At 50.2% G+C, this 21,648-nt stretch overlaps 1 protein-coding gene across 3 annotated transcripts in view; it reads right to left on the reverse strand.

Annotated features, from left to right (window-relative positions):
* Positions 1 to 16,520, reverse strand: part of LOC125551630 (protein ABERRANT POLLEN TRANSMISSION 1-like) — a 39,364-nt gene extending 22,844 nt beyond the window's left edge. Inside the window, exons 1-8 of one of the 3 annotated variants that reach the window (XM_048714900.1) lie at positions 16,136 to 16,520; positions 15,929 to 16,040; positions 15,511 to 15,807; positions 15,163 to 15,428; positions 8,867 to 9,074; positions 7,997 to 8,170; positions 7,841 to 7,918; positions 578 to 823 (exon numbers count right to left, since the gene is read on the reverse strand). In XM_048714900.1, the coding sequence (XP_048570857.1) occupies positions 578 to 823; positions 7,841 to 7,918; positions 7,997 to 8,170; positions 8,867 to 9,074; positions 15,163 to 15,428; positions 15,511 to 15,807; positions 15,929 to 16,040; positions 16,136 to 16,284 (1,530 nt within the window). In that variant the 5' untranslated portion in view covers positions 16,285 to 16,520. Of the gene's footprint in view, positions 1 to 577; positions 824 to 7,840; positions 7,919 to 7,996; positions 8,171 to 8,866; positions 9,075 to 15,162; positions 15,429 to 15,510; positions 15,808 to 15,928; positions 16,041 to 16,135 lie in introns of those variants that run through there. The other 2 variants (XM_048714901.1, XM_048714902.1) reach the window with 2 other exon arrangements.
* Between the last annotated feature and the right edge of the window lie 5,128 nt (positions 16,521 to 21,648).

Raw genomic sequence — 21,648 nt, forward strand, 5'->3', positions numbered from 1 at the left:
GCTACTGTAAAATTAAGTTGATCCCATCTGGTCATATCCAACGTTTAGGCAGTTTGGCATGCAGGTGAGTGAACAGAACAGAAAAAGGAATTGACTGTGTCAAATTACATTTTATGATATAGTATTGCTGTGGCTACGACAAGGAATATTGCAGAAATGGATCTAGCATTTGGACTCCATGAGTGTATGAATAGGCAAAAGATTGGTCCCATTTAAAATTAGCATAGACAAGGAATGTTCTAAATTGATTTCTCTCGGAAATGCTGAAATGCCAATTGATTTTTAAACTTTTCAAAACTCACATCATAAATTCTACATTATCAAGGTTCAATCATGACATTCAAATGCATTGATCATACAATCATATTACCATGGCTCAGTCATTACAAATGTGGAGCATTTTGAGAATATTCTTCTTAAAAATGTAAAAAGAAACAAACAACACATTGAAATAATTCGTGATTTGTACTGTGTATATCAAGCATCGGTATAGCTTAATGCAGTAGTCATGTTACAAGAATTGTTCAAAGACTCATGGACATTCAGAGTAGAACAGAGCGCATGATAAGGAACTTACATGGAACAGAGGTATGTCATCAAGACTATAAAGCACAACAGACAACTCGGGTACTGAGAATGTAAGTACCAAAGCCAGTGCTAATTTTTCTTTGGGCACCTTGTCTTGTTGTGGACTTTCATGAAGAACAAGGGGCTTCTTTTTAGCTGACTTCATCAAGATCAGTGGCTTAATTCTGCTTATAATAAGATTACATTGGCCCCCACTGATCTTGATATTTACTTCCGCTCGTATTGGCTCTGTTGACTGAGAGAAGGCAATGCATCAACACATATGCTATGAGAAACATATTACACAACAAAAAGTATAACAAAAAGAAAACAGGGCTGTGATAAAAATTGTCTTCCTGAAAACAAGAACTGACCATATGATCACCTCCTTTGTATGCACATGTGAGGATGCATATGCATAAATGCAACACATGACGATGTACCAAACATCACCTACACACGGTAGACACACCAAGCTTTTGGACTCACTCTATTGGCCATGAGAACAGCTTTGGCGAAGTCAAGTATGCAAATTACCAAGATTTTCTCTAGTCATATATTGGCAGTTATGAGTCCACATAGCCAAATCCACCTATGTATGAGCCCCGCTCCCTAGCCATCGCCGCCCAGCCCTCGCCGTCGGTGGCCACTCCAGCCCCGACGTCCACCCTCCCGGCCCTCCCGCCCTCTCCCGCATGGCTTCCCCGCCCCCCGCCGGGGCCGGTCGCTCGCGCGAGCTCCGTTGGCTGGAATCCAGCCCGTCGTCTGCCTCCGTCGCCGCTGTCCTACCGGCAGGCGCTTTGTGACCGTGAGCTCGCGTCCTCCGAGCTCACCCTAGAGGTCGCCGACGCCCTGACCCCCTCTCCACCGCATGCCCCTCGCCCATGGCCCCGCTCCGAGGTGCATCCAGTGTCCCTGGCAGTTAGAGCCGAGGACGCTAATGAGGCCGAGGGCAGGTGGCCTACGGGCGTCGCCGCCCCCGCCCATGAACGAGTGTCCACGCTGCCTGAGCTTTGGGCACATGCGCGCCGAGTGCCGGCAGGCCATCAGGTGCAAGCGCTGCCGCTTCTTTGGGCACATCGCGCGTGACTGTGAGGCACCGCGCTCCTCCCCTCCCCACCCCCCACCCCCACCGAGCGGCCCGTCGGCGGCCAAGCGCGTCCGCGCCCCGCGAGTTCCTCTGCCTCCAGTGTGCAGGGTCCCAGCCGCCCCGCGTCCTCCGGGTCTGGTGCTCCTGCTTCACCCTATGGCTCCGCCCCGGTTTCCTCGCACGTGTCCTCCGGTGCGATGACGTCCTCCACCCCGCCACCCGCCATGTTCGGCCATCCATCTCTACGGCCAGCGGGCGCGCTCTGCTTCCTCGACCACTCCCCGAAGATCGTGGCCGCCGAAACCGTCCTGGAGCGTGCACTCGTGGTGATTGTCGCGGGTACCCGCTCTGGTGTCGCCGTTCAGATGTGGCGGCCGTGCTCCGGGACCGTTTCGACCTCTTCGACGATGCCTTCTCGGTTCACCTCCGCCCCGATGGCGAGTTCCTGGTATGCTTCGCCGATGCGAGGGTGCGTGCTTGCATGGCGGAGCGGCCCGTCCGCACCCCGCGCTTCCGTCTGATGTTCCAGCCCTGGAGTCGTTCCGTGGGCGCTGAGCCACTCTCTCTTCGTCTCCGTGTCGAGATTGAAATTTGTGGCATCCCGGAACACGGCTGGCACCGGTCGTCGGCCAAGCGCCTACTCTCCCCGTTTTGCCTCATCAACAACCTTGCACCGGAGACCCGCGACGCCCGGGACATGGCGGTCTTCCGCCTCTTGACCTGGACCCCTAACCCAGATGCCATCCCCCGCACCTTCGAGCTCTTCCTGAGCCCGACACCGTTTGGCCGGAGGCCAATCCTGACGTTGCTGAACGCCATGCCGTTCATCTTCTCCGATGGCCGGTGCCCATCCACGTTCGACCCTCGGAGGATTTCCGGTTGCCTCCTCCTTCCCCGCCCCCTCCTCCAGCGGAGCCCAGTTCTTGCGAAGACGTGGATCGCTTCCCGCCGTGCCCGCCTGCCTGGCCGACCTACCACAGCTTCCCACCTCGCGATGCTGGTGCGCGTGGCAGCCACCCCAGGCGCACGGGCTCGGCCGCCGGCCGCCGCCATGTCCCGCCCCTGTGCCGTGGCTGGCAGGGCATTCTTCGTCCTTACCCCGCGGCGCATCCTGTACGTCAGGTGGGCACGGTCTCGCTGCGTCTGGGTTCTACTTTGGCGCTAGAAGAGCAGGGACAAACTACCAGGGCTTCGGATGCCTCTGATGCCCTGCTGGGGCTCTGGACAAAGTTGCAGGTACGGTTGTGCAGCCTGCCTCGGCGGCTAGTCAGTGTTCAAATTCCCTCCTGGCCAGCTGGAGATCACGACAGATGAAGCGATCCTGTCGCCCGTTGGAATGGGTCTGGAGCCTTCTGATGCGGGCCCCGACGCCCGTTCGCCTGCCTCAGTACCAGGCTTGGGGCTCTTAGCCAATGGGGGCGCGTCTTCCGCCGCCTCGCCATCCCCTGCCTGCCTGCGGACCCTCTAGGTGGTTCCCGTGGGTGCCCTGGCTCGCCCACCCAGGCGGATCGCCTGGTACCTCCCTCTGCCGTCACCAATCCGGTCCTTGGAGACCGCGTGCCTGCCACCAGGCCCACGCCTGCTACCACCACCCCGGTTGGCTCCTTGACGCCAGCTCTGGAATCACGCGTGATCTTGTCTCCTTCCGTGGTTCGGGCTTCGAGGCTAAGTGGCAATCCTTCACCGGGCCTGCTGCACTCGCCTGCTGGGGCGGGCCCTGCCCTGTATGTCACGAGCCCCGAGGCCATGCAACAGCCCACGCTGTGTTCCCTGCTGGATTCTGTACAACAAGAGATTGACTCAGTCTTGCCGCAGCCCAAACCTGCACCCCGGCGACGTTGAAACGCGATCCCTCCCAGCTTTATCCCGCGGAGAAGCAGCCGGATCACCAAGGCAAACTGCGGCCTTGACTCTGAGATGAAAGCCAAGCGTGTCCTTCTACGCCGCCTTGAGCTTCTCGAGGAAGATGGCCAGGTGGACGATGCCATCCTGGCCAATTACGCTCAGCTCTTTGCACGACCGCTTGCGGAAGATGTGGTGCAGGCCTTCGCGGACTACTATGGGTGGAAAATTCCCCGTGGCGTCACGCACCTCCTTGATCGTGCGCCTGTGCAGCCGATTCTCGTCTCAACTTAGGGCATCTCCCCCCTTCCCCCAGCCCCCCCCCCCACTCATCTTATGGATTGTAATCTCAAATTTGTGTTCTGGAACGTGCGTGGGCTGAACTCGAGGCCCAGGCGCACGGCCGTTTGTTCCATGATCTCATCTGTGTCCCCCATGATTGTCTACTTGAGTGAGACTAAGCTTGTTGTGGTCACCCTCACTATCGTCTCTAAGATCCTTGGCCCCTGTTCGGGGACTTCTTCCTTCCCGCATCTGGGACACGCGGCGGCATCCTAGTCGCTTGGCGACGCTTCGAGATCACCCTCTCTAGGACAGAGATCGGCGACTACCATGTGTCCGCCCTAGTTACCTCGCTCGCTGGTGGGCAGCATTGGTGGCTCACTGCCGTATGTGGCCCTCAGGACGATGACGCCAAGGTGGAGTTCCTCGCTGAACTGCACAGCTTTTGGCTCACTTGTGCAGGCCCTTGGATTGTTGGAGGCGACTTCAACATGATCCTTTCCTCAGTCGATAAGAATAATAGACGCTTGCATCACCGCTCCATGAACCGTTTCCGTCGCTTCGTCGCCGACATGGAGTTTCATGACATCTACCTCCATGGTTGTAGATATACTTGGTCTAATGAGCAGGACAACCCCACCCTCGTCCGCAACGACAGGGTCCTCTGCATGCCTAGTCGGGAGGCCAGCCAGCCACACTGTCTTCTCCGATGCCTTGCCACCGTGATCTCTGATCACGCGCCGCTTCTGGTGGATTGTACTCAGCGCCCCGGCAACCACAAACGCTTTCAATTTGAGCGGATTTCGATTAAGATTGATGGCTTCCATGATGTTGTTGCCGCTAACTGGCATGCCGAGCCGCCCGATCCGGACCCCTTCCGCCGCCTATACCAGCGCCTGAAGTACACGGCTTGCCACCTCCAAAGTTGGACTACATGACGCATCGGCCAGGTGTCCCTCCAGCTTCTGGTCGCGCGGGAGCTTATCGCTCGCCTGGACGTGGCGCGGGACTCCCGACCCCTCTCCCTGTTGGAGGCTTGGTTGCGCAAGAATCTAAAGCTCAAGTACCTCGGGCTCACCTCGCTTGAGCGTTCAATTGCCCGGCAACGTGTCCACCTTTCTTGGCTCCGCGACGGGGACACCAACTCGACATTCCTCAAGATCCATGCTTCCCACCGCCATCAAAAGAACCACATTCTGCAGCTGCGTGTTGGCGACGACCTGGTCCCTGACGAGGTTGGAATGGCCGAGGCTGTGTTCCATCACTTCGCTGGCATACTTAGCATGGCGGACACATGGCACTCTACACTGGCCTTTGAGGCTTTTGACGATCGCCGCTTCGATCTATCGGCGCCGGAGGTCCCTTTCTCCGAGGCCGAGATTTGGGAGGCAGCCAAGAAACTCCCTTCCAGGAAGGCGCTGGGGGCCCGATGGCTTCACCTCGGAGTTCCTCTGTGCGTGCTATGATATCATCAAGGACATAGGTGACGTGTTCGATAAGCTTTACCATCAAAATCGCATGGGGTTTCAAAAGCTTAACGAGGCTCCCATTACCCTCCTCTCGAAGAAGCCCGATGCCGCCTCACTCGCGGACTACAGACCGATCAGCCTTATCCACCTCTTGGCCAAGCTCTTCGCCAAGGTTTTGTCGCTTCGTCTTGCCCCTCACCTTGGCACGATGGTGTCCACCAATCAGAGTGCTTTCATCACGGGACGCAGTATCCATGATAATTTCATCCTCGTCCAGCAGACCGCCCGAAAACTGCATAACTTGAAGGTCCCGCACGTGCTGCTCAAGCTCGACATCGCGCGTGCGTTCGACTCCGTCTCGTGGCCTATTCTTCTCTAGATCCTCCGTCATCTTGGCTTGGTCTGCGGTGGTACGAGTGGATTTCGATCCTGCTCTCTACCGCTAAGACGCGTATCCTGGTTAATGGAAACCCCGGCCCTCCCATCTGCCACGAGAAAGGCCTCCGGCAAGGCGACCCAGTCTCCCCCATGCTCTTCACCTTGGTTATTGATGCGCTCAACTCGCTACTCCAGGATGCTGTCAGGACAGGCGTCCTTCGACGCCTCACCGAGCGACGGATGGCCTCGAGTATTTCCCTCTATGCTGACGACGTGGTCATCTTTTGCCACCTAGATCCTTATGAGCTCCAGGTTGTTCGGGAGCTGCTTCGGGTCTTCGGGTCTGCCTCCAGCCTCCACACGAACTTCTTGAAGTGCTCAGCCACGCCGATCCAGTGCACAACAGCGCAGGCTGAGCAGATCGAGAGAGCATTGTCTTTCCCGATCACGCACTTTCCGATCACCTATCTTGGCATCCCCCTCTCAATCCGGAAAGTCTCCGCAGCAGCGCTTATTGCCTCTGGTGGAGCGCCTCCCTTCTTTCGCGAGGGGAGAGATTGGCCTTCGTTCGGCACGTGCTCGCCGTGATGCCAACGCACCTGCTCATGGCCATCGCCATTCGACCTACTATCCACAAGAAGATCAACCGCATTATGCGCGACTTCCTTTGTCATGGCAATAATGATCCCTCTGGTGGAGGCTGCCTGGTCAGTTGGCGCAAAGTTTGCCGGCCACTGGAGTTTGGCGGATTGGGTACCCGGGACTTGCAGCGCACAGGCATCGCCCTTCACGCACGTTGGCGCTCAAGGCCACGGACAGCTCTAGACCATGGAAGCATCTTCACTCTCGTTCGACGCCAAGGTTCAGGCCATCTTCGACGCGTCCACTGCGTGGACCCTCGGGGACGGCAACTCTTGCTTGTTTTGGGCGGACCGATGGATTAGGGGCCAATCCATCGCTGACCTTGCTCCGGCTGTGCTTGCTCTGGTCCCCAAACGCCGCATGAGGACGAGAACTGTTGCCCAGGGGCTGCACGACAGGTCTTGGATTCAGGACATTCTGGGTGCCATGGGACCCGTGGCCATGGTGCAGTATGTCGAGCTCTTGTGTACCTTGCAACAGATCACCCTCTCCCCCAACCCTGATTCCCTTAGATGGCACTGGACGGACTCCGGAATTTAATCTGCGAGGTCTTGCTACCACGCCATGTTCATCGGCTCGACGACCGCGCCACACTGGAGGCTCACCTGGCGCACGTGGGCTCCTTTATGCATACGGTTCTTCGCTTGGCTGGCTGGCCTGGACCGCTGCTGGACGGCCGCCCGGCTCGCGCGCCATGGCCTGCCACACAACGATCTATGTGTGCTTTGCGATCAGGAGTTGGAGACCATTGATCACTTGTTCATCCATTGCCCATTCTCCAAGATCATCTTGCATGAGATCTTTGCCTGGTGTCGTGCCCCTATCCACCCACCCCAAGACCCCCAGACTTGCTTCCTCAACTGGTGGGCGGCTGTCGTCACGACTGCGCCTGCTGCTATGCGCAAGGGTTTGTCCTCCCTTGTGCTGCTATCTGCCTGGTCCATCTGGCGCCATCGTAACGCCTGCATCTTTGACAACGCCACCCCCTCCACCCACCTGCTGCTTCAGGCCATCAAGGATGACGCGCGCGCCTGGGCCACTGCTGGAGTGAAGTATATAGCTAGTTTCATGCCGCCTTGATCCTTTGGGCTGAGCATTCCCGTGTTCTGCTCCTGTAACTCCCCTCTACGTCTAGCCATGCGTATGTCGAGAGGTGTTACCCCCTGTAACCTATACACTGTTGTTCTCTCCTACCTATCAATGGAATGATACACAATTTTGCATATTCACGAAAAAAATCCACCTATGTATTCTAATTAATGATCTCAAAGCAATACCTCAGACAGAGATTTCAAAAGAAGTGGATATGGCTGTACCACATCACTGGAAAATACAACTAGTGTAATGATAGTTTTATTCCATAGTTAATACAGATGTTACTTTTGTTTGCACAGAGACCTAATCAACCCAAAATTATGAAAGAACTGTAAATCTATTGGTTCATAAGTGAAGTGTTTTCCAACAAATGCAGCAATTTACAGTAAAGATCGAGTTGAAGCCGGCAGAAATTTCTTGAGAAATCATTAACCAACAGCAGTACAAATTTACACTGCAAGCAAACTAAACTGACCTGAGTGGGAATATTAGCTGAAACAACAGTTGCAATTTTCACAACCTCTAATACAGACGTAGAACCATCCATCAGAAGCTGAAGAAACAAATAATCATCATAATGTAATCTAAGTTGAAAAAACTAGATCACTCATAGGAGAACACGGAAACATACATGAATATCTGTCACGTCAGTTTCCAACCAAAGGTGTGTTGGAGCCACCCCTAAGTCATTCTGAGGCTGTGACTTCATAAGTCTCACAGAAATGCTACCAAATTCGTTGTTGATCGAGAGGCCATGGTCCTTTGGCAAAAACTTCAGATCTAGCTTGGACATATTGAAGCTAACCTTCCAAAGAACAACTACATTTTAGTGAATGGTAACCCGGCAACCAACTTACATTAAAAAAAATGTAACATGTAACAATTTCAAATGGCAAAACAAAGAGCTGTAGAAGATGCAGAGGTGATGTCAACAATAAATATTTGAAATTGCACCTGGAGTATACAATTGTTATAAACTACAGTACATGTGTTACTCCCTCCGTAAAGAAATATAAGAGCATTTAGATCATCTAAACGCTCTTATGTTTCTTTACAGAGGGAGTACATGTTATATCATATCAGCTCATGATATTTGTTTTGGACACTTCTTAGAGTACTAGCATGTTTTCAATCAAAGAGTCATAGTTAAATGTATTAAGAGGCAGAGCATTGTTTTTCCATGCTAAAATATTACAAGTGGAGAACAGTAGTTAGGTAACTGAAAAACATAAAGAATAACACATCTTAGCCTGGTTGTGCATTCATCAGGAATTCGAATTATCTAGCCTACAAAAATATTGGTGTGTTGCGGAGCTAAGTGAATATAACTAAGAATATTATGGTCTCATCCATTTGGTGGACAAAAGTGGCCTATGCGGGTCTTGTTTAATAATGTCACAAGAAGAAGCTAGAAAACATAGAACTATATATGGAGAAAGACAATGCCCATATATAACAAAAAATGGTAAATATCAGTGGTACTGCTGGAAATAAATACAACCTTTTCAGGAATCAAATCGATCTTCTTATTCAATGACAAAAGCTTGCTCCCCTCGGGTTTGGCAGCTGATTTATTATCCACAGTAGATTCATCCTTCTGATCAGCAACAGTAGAAGTAGAGGGCTTCTTGGTGAATAGTTTTTCTTCCAGGTTCACAACAATTGGACCAGACATCAGATCCAAATTCTTGACTCTAATTCTTTTATCCCTAAAGAGTGTTATAAATAATGTTACAACTGCAAAATACTCAAGTGGATCACATGTATTCAGGCTGAATGGGCCAATATATAGGAGTGCAGGAGATGAGCTAAAGCAAGCCAACTCAATCTGGTATTGACATCACACTTGTTAGAGTTATAATATAAGTCATGTACCCCTTTGTATTTATCTCGTTGTATGAGGGGTTTCTTGCATATGTTCCACACCTGTACATGTATATATATATATCGGCCTATGGCCTCATGGGAATACAAGTTGCATATTCCTAACATGGTATTAGAGCTAGGTCAATTTTATAGCACGCGCAACTCGTGCGATTGATCCATCCGATCGATCTCCACCTGATCGATCACCAACCAAACCAGGCTGCTCGAAGCTCGTTCTTCTCGATCAAAACAGGGCCCCGTCCCGCAGATCCCCGGCTGCAATATCCTGCCACTCCAGTCCGGTCCCGATCCCTGGATCCCGCGCGGGTCTTCGTCCCTGGGTGCTGGGCCTAGTCTCGCTCCGACTGGACCGTCGTCCGCCGGCGTGGCGGCCGCCGCCGAGGTGACGTCCCGGTCACTTTGACGCCCCGCCGCCACTCCCGTTGACCCCGATCCCGTGGGCGCCCTCCGACCCGTCCCTCGACCCAGCCCGCGTCTCCCGCCTCCTCGACCGCGCCCGGGCCGCGATCTCCCGCGTCGACGACTCCCCGCTCTGCCGCCGCCTCGCCTCGCTCGCCCCCGCCCGCCTCTCTCTCCCACTCGAAGCTGCTCCATAGCCAGCGCCTGATCCGCCGGCCTCGATCTCCCAGCAGCGCTGCTCTCCCACTCGAAAGCTGCTCCATAGCCAGCGCCTGATCCCGATCTGGTTGTTCTCATCGGATCTCAAAAAAAAAATGTCTGCTGCATCGGGTTTTGTTGCTGTCCGTCGCTGTCCGGTGATCTTTGATGGTACTAACTACACTGAGTTCACTGGCTTCATGCGCATTCACATGCGTGGCATTCGTCTTTGGGGTGTTCTTTCTGGCGAGGTCTGCTGTCCGCCACGTCCAGTTCCTCCGGTGGCCCCTACTCCGCCAACTCCATCGGTTCTTCCTACGGATGCTAATCAGGCCGCTAAGGATGCGGCTAAGGTTGCTGATGAGGCTGCTGATCGTGCTTATGATGAGAGGGTTTTGGCTTATGAGGAGGCTCTTCAGTTGTATCATGGTGCTCTGTCTGCTTACACCCAGTGGCTTGATGATGATGCTCGTGCTGCAGTTGTTCTCACTGCTAGTGTTCTGCCTCAGTTTGCTTCTGAATTTCTGGGTCTTTCTACTGTCTTTGAGATGTGGACCCGTCTTCGTGAGCGCTATCAGCCCTCTGGTGATGCCCTATACCTCTCTGTGATCCGTCAGGAGCATGCTCTTCAGCAGGGTGACTCTACTGTTGATGACTTCTATGCACAGAGTTCTGCTATCTGGCATCAGCTTGATTCTCTCCGTAGTGCTGGGTGTCGTACCTGCCCCTGTTGCCAGGCTGTCCAGGCCAATTTGGAGTTTCATCGCGTCTATGAGTTCTTGTCTCGGCTCCGTAAGGAGTTTGAGCCCCGGCGTGCTCAGTTGTTTGCTCGTGGTCGTATTTCTCTCATGGAGGCGCTTTCTGAGATTCGTGCAGAGGAGACTCGCTTACGTGGTGCTGGTTTGCTGGAGGTTCCCTCTGTGCTTGCTACTCGTGCTCCTACGCCACCTGCTCCATCGACCACTTCTCGCTCGAGTGCTCCGCCGCTCTTGCCCACTCCTTCTGGAGGCTCAGGTCGCCCCGGTCCACACTGCGCCTATTGCAACAATGATGGTCATCTTGAGTCTCAGTGCTACACGAAGAAGAAACACCTGCGCAAGGCTCGATCATCATCTTCAGGGACTTCGTCGTCTACCTCGACAGCTTCAGCCATTGCTTTGACTGAGCAGGATATTCTGAGACTTAAGCGTCTGCTCGCGGCTTCAGGTTCTTCCTCGACGGGTACTGCCGGTTCTGTGACTGATGCTTCCCGCACTGCGCAATCACCCTCTACACAGTCAGGTACATCCCCATGGGTTCTGGACTCTGGAGCTTCTTTTCATATGTCTTCTCATTCCTCCACTTTGTCCTCTCTTCGATCACTGGATTCTCCTATTCATGTCTTCACTGCTGATGGTACTCCACTTTCTGTTGCTAGTAGAGGCAATCTTACTACTCCTTCTTATTCTGTTCCTGATGTTGCTCATGTTCCTCGACTTACCATGAATTTGTTTTCTGCTGGTCAACTTACGGATTCTGGTTGTCGCGTCCTCCTCGACGTTGACTCTTGTTCTGTCCAGGACCGTCACACGCACACTCTGGTTAGGGTTGGCCCTCGCCGCCGTGATTCTCAGGGTCTTTGGGAGTTGGACTGGCTTCATGTTCCTTCTGCTGCCACCACCATCGCCAGTTCTTCCGCTTCTGTTGCCTCCGTCACTGGTTCCTTCCAGCAGTGGCATCATCGACTTGGTCGTCTGTGTGGTTCTCGGTTGTCTTCTTTAGTTCGTCGAGGCCTTCTGGGGTCTGTCTCAGGAGATGTCTCTTTAGAGTGTCAGGGTTGTCGTCTTGGCAAGCAGATTCAGTTACCATATTCACATAGTGAGTCAGTGTCTAAGCGTCCTTTCGATTTAGTCCATTCTGATGTATGGGGTCCGGCCCCTTTCGCTTCGAAAGGTGGTCATAAATACTATATTATTTTCATAGATGATTTCTCTCGTTACACATGGCTTTATTTCATGACTTCTCGTTCTGAGGTGTTGACTATTTATAAGCGTTTTGCTGCCATGGTTCATACTCAGTTCTCTTCACCCATTCGTGTTTTTCGTGCTGACTCCGCTGGCGAGTATATCTCTAAGATGTTGCGTGGTGTTCTTGCTGAGCACGGGACTCTCTCTCAATTCTCTTGTCCTGGTGCTCATGCTCAGAATGGTGTGGCTGAGCGAAAGCATCGACATCTTCTTGAGACGGCTCGTGCATTGATGATTGCTGCCTCTCTCCCGCCTCATTTTTGGGCTGAGGCCATCTCCACATCCACCTATCTTATCAATATACAGCCTTCCGCTGCTCTACAGGGTGGTGTTCCTTTCGAGCGACTTTTTGATCGTTCTCCCGATTATTCGATGCTTCGCTTGTTTGGTTGTGTTTGCTATGTTCTTCTTGCCCCTCGTGAACGCACCAAACTGACCGCTCAGTCTGTTGAGTGTGTTTTCTTAGGCTACAGTGAAGAGCATAAGGGCTATCGTTGTTGGGATCCTATTGGTCGTCGGATGCGTATCTCTCGAGATGTGACTTTTGAAGAGTCTCGTCCCTTCTACCCACGCCCATCTTCCTCGACTTTTTCAGTGCAGGATATCTCTTTCCTCACTTTTCCTGACTCACCTATCACCCCCGCTGACACTGTACCTCTCCGTTCCACTTCCTCTCCTTCTCCACATCTCGTTGACTTGCAGCCACCATCCTCCCCGGTCTCCTCGCCCAGTTCTCCACCTTCATCTCCGGTGACTTCCTCTCCCAGTTTGTCACCGGATTCTACACCTTCATCTCCGGTGACTTCTTCGTCGTCACCCCCTGATTCTACCTTGCCGATTCCTCCTTCTATTATTCCATCTCTTCCTCAGCATTACACTCGTCGTCCACGACCAAATGATGCCTCTGTGGATGGGTCGTCATCTTCCTCTCAGCCTACTTATGGCTTGCGTTCTCGTCCTCGTCCGCCTGTTGATCGCTTTGGATTTCCCACCGCTGGTGCTGCTGTTCTTGAGCCGACTTCTTACCGTCAGGCTGTTGTTCATCCTGAATGGCAGTTTGCGATGGCAGAGGAGATTGCTGCTCTTGAACGCACTGGTACTTGGGATCTTGTTTCTCTTCCTCCCGGAGTCCGTCCGATCACTTGTAAGTGGGTCTACAAGGTTAAGACTCGCTCCGATGGTTCTCTTGAGCGTCACAAAGCTCGTCTTGTGGCTCGTGGTTTTCAGCAGGAGCATGGTCGTGATTATGACGAGACTTTTGCTCCTGTGGCTCATATGACCACTGTTCGTACCCTTCTTGCCGTTGCCTCTGCACGCCACTGGTCTATATCTCAGCTTGATGTTAAGAATGCCTTTCTTAATGGTGAGCTGCGTGAGGAGGTGTACATGCAGCCACCGCCTGGGTATTCTGTTCCTGATGGCATGGTATGTCGTCTTCGTCGCTCTCTCTATGGCCTTAAGCAAGCCCCCCGCGCCTGGTTTGAGCGCTTTGCCTCTGTGATCACTGCTGCTGGTTTTTTAGCAAGTGCTCATGATCCCGCATTGTTTATTCACCTTTCTCCTCGTGGTCGGACTCTTCTTCTTCTTTATGTTGATGACATGATCATCACGGGGGATGACTCCGAGTATATTGCCTTTGTAAAGGCCCGTCTTAGTGAGCAGTTTCTTATGTCTGATCTTGGACCTCTTCGCTACTTTCTTGGGATTGAAGTCTCTTCTACCTCTGATGGCTTTTTTATATCCCAGGAAAAGTATATCCAGGATCTTCTTACTCGTGCTGCTCTTACTGACGAGCGCGTTGTTGAGACTCCTATGGAGCTCAATGTTCACCTCTGTGCTACTGATGGTGATCCTCTCCCTGATCCGACGCGTTATCGTCATCTTGTTGGCAGTCTTGTCTATCTAGCTGTCACTCGTCCGGACATCTCTTATCCGGTTCATATTCTGAGTCAGTTTGTCTCTGCCCCCACCTCGGTTCACTATAGTCATCTCCTTCGTGTTCTTCGATATCTTCGAGGCACAATCTCTCACCGTCTATTCTTTCCTCGCTCCAGTTCTTTACAGCTCCAGGCCTATTCGGATGCTACGTGGGCTAGTGATCCTTCCGATCGCCGTTCACTTTCTGCTTACTGTGTTCTTCTTGGTGGTTCTCTCATTGCCTGGAAGACGAAGAAACAGCTTGCAGTTTCCCGTTCGAGTGCCGAGGCTGAGTTGCGAGCAATGGCTCTTTTGACGGCAGAGGTGACTTGGTTACGGTGGTTACTTCAGGATTTTGGTGTTTCTGTCACTACACCGACTCTGCTTCTATCTGACAGTACAGGTGCTATCAGCATTGCACGCGATCCTGTGAAGCATGAGCTCACCAAGCATATTGGTGTTGATGCTTTCTATGTGCGCGCTGCTGTGCAGGATCAGGTTATTGCTCTTCAGTATGTGCCTTCCGAGTTACAGTTGGCGGATTTCCTGACAAAGGCTCAGACTAGAGCACAACATGGCTTTTATCTCTCCAAACTCAGTGTTGTTCATCCACCATGAGTTTGAGGGGGGGTGTTAGAGTTATAATATAAGTCATGTACCCCTTTGTATTTATCTCGTTGTATGAGGGGTTTCTTGCATATGTTCCACACCTGTACATGTATATATATATCGGCCTATGGCCTCATGGGAATACAAGTTGCATATTCCTAACAACACTACCACACATATACACTCTTAACAAACAATAGTTAAGTTTTTGCTCTTTCACAACAACGAATGATGCAACACATGCAGTTTCTGTAATCGAATGGGTCCCCCGAATATGATCAAAACAGCTAGGGTGGCAATTTAAGCTTCACATAGGCATAGAACAATTGTTATATGACCCTGATTGTTAGCCTTATGATAATTGATTATCCTGAACTTCATTGAACAAAAGTAGACTGAAAATACATTTTCTTTTAGGCTTATCAATAAGTTCTGGGGGTGCAGGAAGTAACTTATGGATAGATAAAACCGCCTTATCTACCGCAGAGTATTACAGGCAAAAGTTGAATCGCAGAAGGTGGTTTCCGAGATTATATTTGTGACTCCTATGGTTCACATGAGTGCATTATGGTTATGTTGCAGTAAGAAGCATTAAAAAGGTACAGCAAATAGCAATCAGTTGTGTGCGGAGACATGTGATGAAAATAGTAATCAGTTAATCGCCAACAGCTACTACTTCTCAATCAAAACACCTGAGATACTAGCCATCAATGACTAGTTTCCTACTAAAATGACCATACAGTGTCGAGAGTGTTTGCAAAGCATCCCCTTGAGGGGTTACCTCTGATGAAGCTCACACGAGAGTGCTATATCCTCAAGCAAGAAAGAGCTGCAGTCAGTAGTGTCCATAGCTGAAGGGTATTGTCCACTCACCCACCAATCCAATTTGTTAAATGGTGATGAAGAATCATTTTCCGTGCCATCTATCTCTAACGCTTGTAGAAATAAAGGTATCAGGTGTATTTGAACATTAAGAACTGGATGCAGTGCTCCAGATTTAGATAAATCAATCTTAAAGTCCTTGATGCCAAGAGCAGCTTTTGGAGTCTACAGTAAGAAAATGACAAGTTTTCCGTCAAAAGTAATATCACTAAAAAAAATTGACAGAGGGAGGAAGGGAGGGAGGTACCTTGAGCCTGAGGTCCACTAGAGAAAGTGATAAAAGGCTGGCAACATTTGTTATAAGCCTCCATTTTGCTTGGCCTTTGGAATTTTCTTTTGGTTTGGGCGATGAGGCTGAGGTTGGCTTGCGCGGGGCAGGTTTCTTTTCGTTTGCAGATTTGGCGGGTTGCCTGAGCACAATGTGCAATTCAGAAATTCGCAGTTGCAGGACTGGGCCTTGAGTTAGTATGGTGAGCCCCAGCTGGGTGAGTGGCTTGCGCAGGCCGAGTCTAATTTCACCGACAGAGATGGACTGGAGCGGTCCCTGCAAAAAGAAGGATTGGCACTGGTTGTGATGAGCAAGTAATAAAATACTACTGTACTACTTACTACAGTAATGATGAAGCAGGGCAGGGCAGGGCAGGGCAGGGCAGGGAGATGCATACTTTAGGAGAGTTAATGGTGATGCCCCTGAGATAATTGAAACCATAGGAGCGGCAGCCGATGGAGAGTTTCGCCATGCGACGGAGCACCCATGCCAGAGCCTTGGCAAACAAGCTGCGTTTGTTTGTTTGTTTGTTAGACATTATACAAGAGAAAAATCCCAAGAAAAGTGAAGAGCAAGTGCAAGAGAGAAGAGCCAAAGGGCATACAGGAGGGCGACACACGAGGCCGTGGCGGCCAAGGCGGCAAGGAGTAGGAGCTTGAGGGTGGAGAGGAGGAGGCCGTAGCGGAGGACGAACTCGAGGGCCTCCCAGGAGACGACGAACCCCACCAGCAGCTGCACGAGGCCGAGCATCATCGCCGCTGCTGCTGCATTCACCACCGTCGCGTGGCCGCATCAAACTGGGAATTCTCCGTGGGGTGGGATGGGGTGGGATTGGCCGTGCGTATGTCGCGGTGGATTGGATCCGATCGACGGGGGGAAGGAGAAGGCGGAGTGGAGGGATCGCAAAGTAAAGTAGTGGTGGAGAGGAGGAGTGGAGAGGAGGTGGTGCGCCATTTCCGGAACAAGCAGAGGAGAGGGAACGGGAAGAACCGAAGAAAAGCCACCGTTATACACACGCACGTCTTCTTCATCTTAACCAAAAAACCCTTCTTTTTTTTTGAAACACAAGACCCTTATACACACGCACGTACACTCGTCTCACGAACGCATGCCCGCACGCCCTACCTATGAGCACCTCCTAAAGACTGAGCCGGCATATCATCTTGAGGTTAATGAACTCGCCACGAATGTCTTCGTAGTTGACGAGAACGTCTCCCCTCGTGGGCTGTAATATCACTATCCTTCTAAACTCAGACCCATGCGGAGTTCATCGGTCCCATAAGAAGACTTGGATCGTCTTATGGATTAGTGCGACATTCGAAAGCGGGATGAGACTACCATGCGAGGTTTGCAGCAGAAAATCCACACCTCGTGCAAGCAGAGTATGAGTTCTGAACGTTGCAGAATAATGCAGTGAAGAATGTGGTGAGGAAGAAGAAGAGGGGGAGACAAGGCTGGGCCCTCGACAGTGATCGAGCTCAGTTCGGACGAGGTGAAGAACGAGGACGACGAGTCGAGCTCCGACATTGACTAAGACAACTTGTGAGTAGTTTGCGGTAGTTTGTAGTCGAAGTATCTTCGTTCTCAAATACGCATGAGTGTATGTATCATTCATTAAAGAAGGAGGGGAGAGAGACTCTCAAAAGCTCCACGGTGATACAAAATATTTACATGCGGATTTTATTTGGCATCTCCTCGCTCTCTATGCACACTATTTCTGGTCTATCCACACTCCACTTGCTTCCTCGAAGCCATTTATTTCGCCCTTAAACATCTCTGCTTTTGCCGAGAGCCTACCCTCTTCTCGGATTATTTCCGTGATCCTAGCCAGTGATGGGGAAGCCCCGTTGAACGCAATGTTGTTTCGATGTTTCCAGATAATCCACATGCCAAGGAGGCACTTGGCTCACATAGCCCTCCGGTGTCCCGTACTCTAATCCTGCCTGATGCACCAGTCGCTTATAGTCTCAGCATGCCTTGGCTCAAACCCTCGTTTGCCGGTGACCGTGCCCATCCAATGCCAAACCTGTCATGCGAAAACACAGGTGATTAGGAGGTGTTGAATTGTTTCGTCCTGCTGATCACAAAGTGGGCATGCATCCTGATGAGGTAGACCAGGTTTGGCTAGTCTATCAGATGTCTAACATTAGTTCTGGATGGCAAGCCAGGAGAAGAATCGGCACTGCATGGATGCTCTAGTCTTCCAAGTGAACGATGTTGTTGGCGACACTTCGAGGCCCATGAACTTGGCGGCATATGTAGACCTAGCCGAAAAGTGCCCCTCTTTTTCCTAGGCCCGGGAAATCGAATCTTCCACCACCTCAAGTTGCATGGCCGCCACCCTAGGCCATAAGCTGAGAAACTCATCCAATGTCGTAGCCGTGAGGTCCGGTCCAATGTCTCTTGCCCATGTATCATTTGCGGACGCGTCAGAAACTATCGATGTAATCTTATTTTGCGGTGTGTTTGTTGGGATCCGATGAATTATGGGTTTGTCGTCAAATTATTCATTGAAAGTAATTGAGTCTTTTCTGAACTTTATTATGCATGATTGTTATATCTTTGTATTTCTCTCCGATCTATCCATTTGGTTTGGCCAACTAAATTGATTTATCTTCAGTGGGAGAGGTGCTTTGTGATGTGTTCAATCTTGCGGTGCTCTATATCCCAGTGACAGAAGGGGACAAGACACGTATTTGTATTGTTGCCATTAAGGGTAAAACGACGGGGACTATTCATATTCATTGGGTTTACTTTGTCTACATCGATAATGCCATCTTGCTTAAGGCGTTACTCCGTTTTTCATGAAATTAATACCATAGATGCATGATTGATAGCAGTCGATTGGTGGAGTAATAGTAGTAGATGCAGGCAGAAGTCGGTCTACTTGTCTTGGACGTGATGCCTATATACATGATCATTGCCATGAATACGTCATTACTATATGTTTTTCTATCAATTGTCCAACAGTCATTTGTTTACCCATCGTATGTTATGTGTTCGAGAAAGAAGCCTCTAGTGAAAACTATGGCCCCCGGGTCTACTTTTATCATATTGCTAGAAAACCAAAAATACTTTGTTGTAATGTTATACTTTTCTTTTTATCTATCTATCACTATCAGAATTAATCCTTGCAAGTAACGAGTTCAAGGGGATTGACAACCCTCTTGCCAGCGGTGGGTGCAAGTATTTTCTTTTATGTGTGTAGGTGATGTCGATGGAAATTTGATTGGTTCTCCTATTGGTTCGATAACCTTGATTCTCACTGAGGGAAATACGTATCTCTATTGTATTGCTTCACCCTTCCTCTTTGGGGAAATCCCAACGCGGTTTATAAATAACAAGAAGAATTTTTGGTGCCATTGTTGGGGAGACATCATCTAATTCTTATCAGGTCCCTACATACAAACTAGTCTCTCCGTCCCATTATATAAGTATTCTTTATACTAGTGTAGTGTCAAAAATGTTCTTATATTATGGGACGGAGGGAGTATTATCTACTTGGTCTACTCTTTATTTGCCTCTGTTTTTCATCTCCCTCCATTTCTCTAAAAACAAAAAAACAAAAATATTTTACTTTGTTAGTTTGGTTGTTTGATTGCTTGTCACCATGTCTAGTGCTACTATTCCTCCTCTCTCCCCAGATTTTGAGGTTCTTTACTTCGAACAGAAATAAGGGGAAGTCTAAAGGATGTGTGGTTTAAATAATGGAGTCTTATCGTATTTGTACCATAAAAGGTGATATAAAAATCTTGCTCAGAAACTTTGTGGGGCTCACTATGCCTAATAGACAACTTCTGGATTTTGCTACTAAAGGAAATTTTATTGAAAGTGATGCTAATGTTGCTTATGAAATAATATAGGGGATAGTAGGAACTCCACCCCCACAAAGGGGAATCAGTTATACTCAGTGTGACGTCCGGATAGTTAAGCTACAATAATCCCCTGCTAATGATGCCATGTCACCATGGTTACTGTTGACAAACTCGCGTTGATTAGAAACCGATTCAAATTCAAATTCCAAATCGAGTCAAGTGGTAAAAGTTTTCAAATATTAAAACTAAAATGTTCGGGTGGTGTCAAATAAATTGTAAGTAATTATAGTGGGGAAACCAAACTTTTATGAAATGCTTAAATGCACTAAAATGATTTAAATAGTAGCAAACCTAATTATTTAAATGTCTTTACTAATTAATAAAATATCAAACTAAATTATTTGGGGACTAGACTTTTTTATGACAGTGGACTAAATTGAAAATCTAAATTAGATGCTAAGTATATATTTTATAAAACTAAATTTAAAAAGAAACTAAGCTAAAACAAAAAAAGAAAAAAAAGAAAACAATAATGCAACAATTTTTTTAAAAGGAACACCCCACCCCTTGGGCAGTTCGTCCCACTAGGCCAACCCTAGGCCGGCCCACCTGTTGAGGCATATCTCTCTCGATGTGGTTTTGGTGATTGATGACAACGTGTTTGCGGACTAATCGTGTGCTTTGAGCATTTCAGAGATTCATCCTTGGCATGAGACGATTTATTCCCCTCAGAGCGTCATTCAAGATGGTGTAGCTCTTTCGTTTCTTTTTCGGCGGACTAGTTGCGTAGAGGGCACCGTACTATTAAGAGGGGGCCCGCTTTGGTATTGCTTGGGTGGAATCAACACGTACACATCCGCTTCTCACCCTCCGACGTACACATCCGCTTCTCACCCTCCGAGCCCTTCCGCCTCTATGGAGAGATCTTCTCTCTTCTTGTGGCCTTTGTCTGGTACCCAGCGGTAGTACCGCTTAGGGGTCACAAGCGGCAATACCGCTCCGCGGCGGTAGTACCGCCGGTGACTCCCCAGCAGTACTACCGATGGCTTGTCAGGTCCCTACCGCGTCGATTCGAGGGGTCTTTTTCTGTGTCGGATTGTGCGGTACCTCGCTGCAGTAGTAGTGCGGCAGTATCGCCCATTAGCGGCAGTACCGCCCTTCCACCGCGGCAGTACCGCTCGGTTCCCTCTTTCCCTTTACCCTTCTTTCTGCGCGGCAGTACCGCCGAAGGGAGCGGTAGTACCGCTTAACCCAGCGGTAGTACCGCTGTCTCCCGCGGTAGTACCGCCCTCTGCAGGGCTGTTTGGGGGGGGTAACGGTTGGATTGTTCGGTCTTCTTCCCCAAAGTTGACCTACCTCTTCCCCCTCAAGCTCCATTAATGCTCCAAGCTCCATTTTCGCCCGATCTATCTCTCTAGACAATCAAACTTGTTGATTTGCTCAGGAGTGGTTGAGAAGGCCCCGATCTACACTTCCACCAAGAGTTTTTTTATTCCCCCACCTATCCCTAGCAGATCTTGTTACTCTTGGGTGTTTGAGCACCCTAGATGGTTGAGGTCACCACGGAGCCATAGTCCATTGTGGTGAAGCTTCGTGGTATTGTTGGGAGCCTCCGATTAAGTTGTGGAGATTGCCCCAACCTTGTTTGTAAAGGTCCGGTTGCCGCCTCCAAGGGAACCAATAGTGGAATCATGGCATCTCGCATTGTGTGAGGGCGTGAGGAGAATACAGTGGCCTTAGTGGCTTCTTGGGGAGCATTGTGCCTCCACACCGCTCTAACGGAGACGTACTTCCCCTCAAAAGGAAGGAACTTCGGTAACACATCCTCGTCTTCACCGGATCCACTCTTGGTTATCTCTTACCTTTACTTGTGCAAGCTCATTAGTGTTACTTCTCTTGCTTGCGTGTTTGTTCGTTGTCGTTGCATCATATAGGTTGCTCACCTAGTTGCATATCTAGACAACCTACTTTGATGCAAAGTTTAATTTGGTAAAGAAAAGTAAAAATTGTTAGTTGCCTATTCACCCCCCTCTAGTCAACCATATCGATCCTTTCAATTGGTATGAGAGACTCGTCTCTTTACTAAGGACTTTGCCGTCCGAAGAGTATGGTTGATACCGTAGACGGTGTGGAGGAACACTCCGGTGTGAATCCGATCTCGTCTACGGGCGATGGGGGAACCTCGGTCTCTCGTGAGGAGTTCAATGTGGCCTTGGAGACATTGAAAACCTCCATGACGACCGAGGTTGAAAGCATGTTTACTAAATTCATTAAAGGGTTTAAACTATCCACCGCACCGTTA

The sequence above is a fragment of the Triticum urartu genome, chromosome 4, assembly GCF_003073215.2.
Source record: "Triticum urartu cultivar G1812 chromosome 4, Tu2.1, whole genome shotgun sequence".
Taxonomy (NCBI): Eukaryota; Viridiplantae; Streptophyta; class Magnoliopsida; order Poales; family Poaceae; genus Triticum; species Triticum urartu.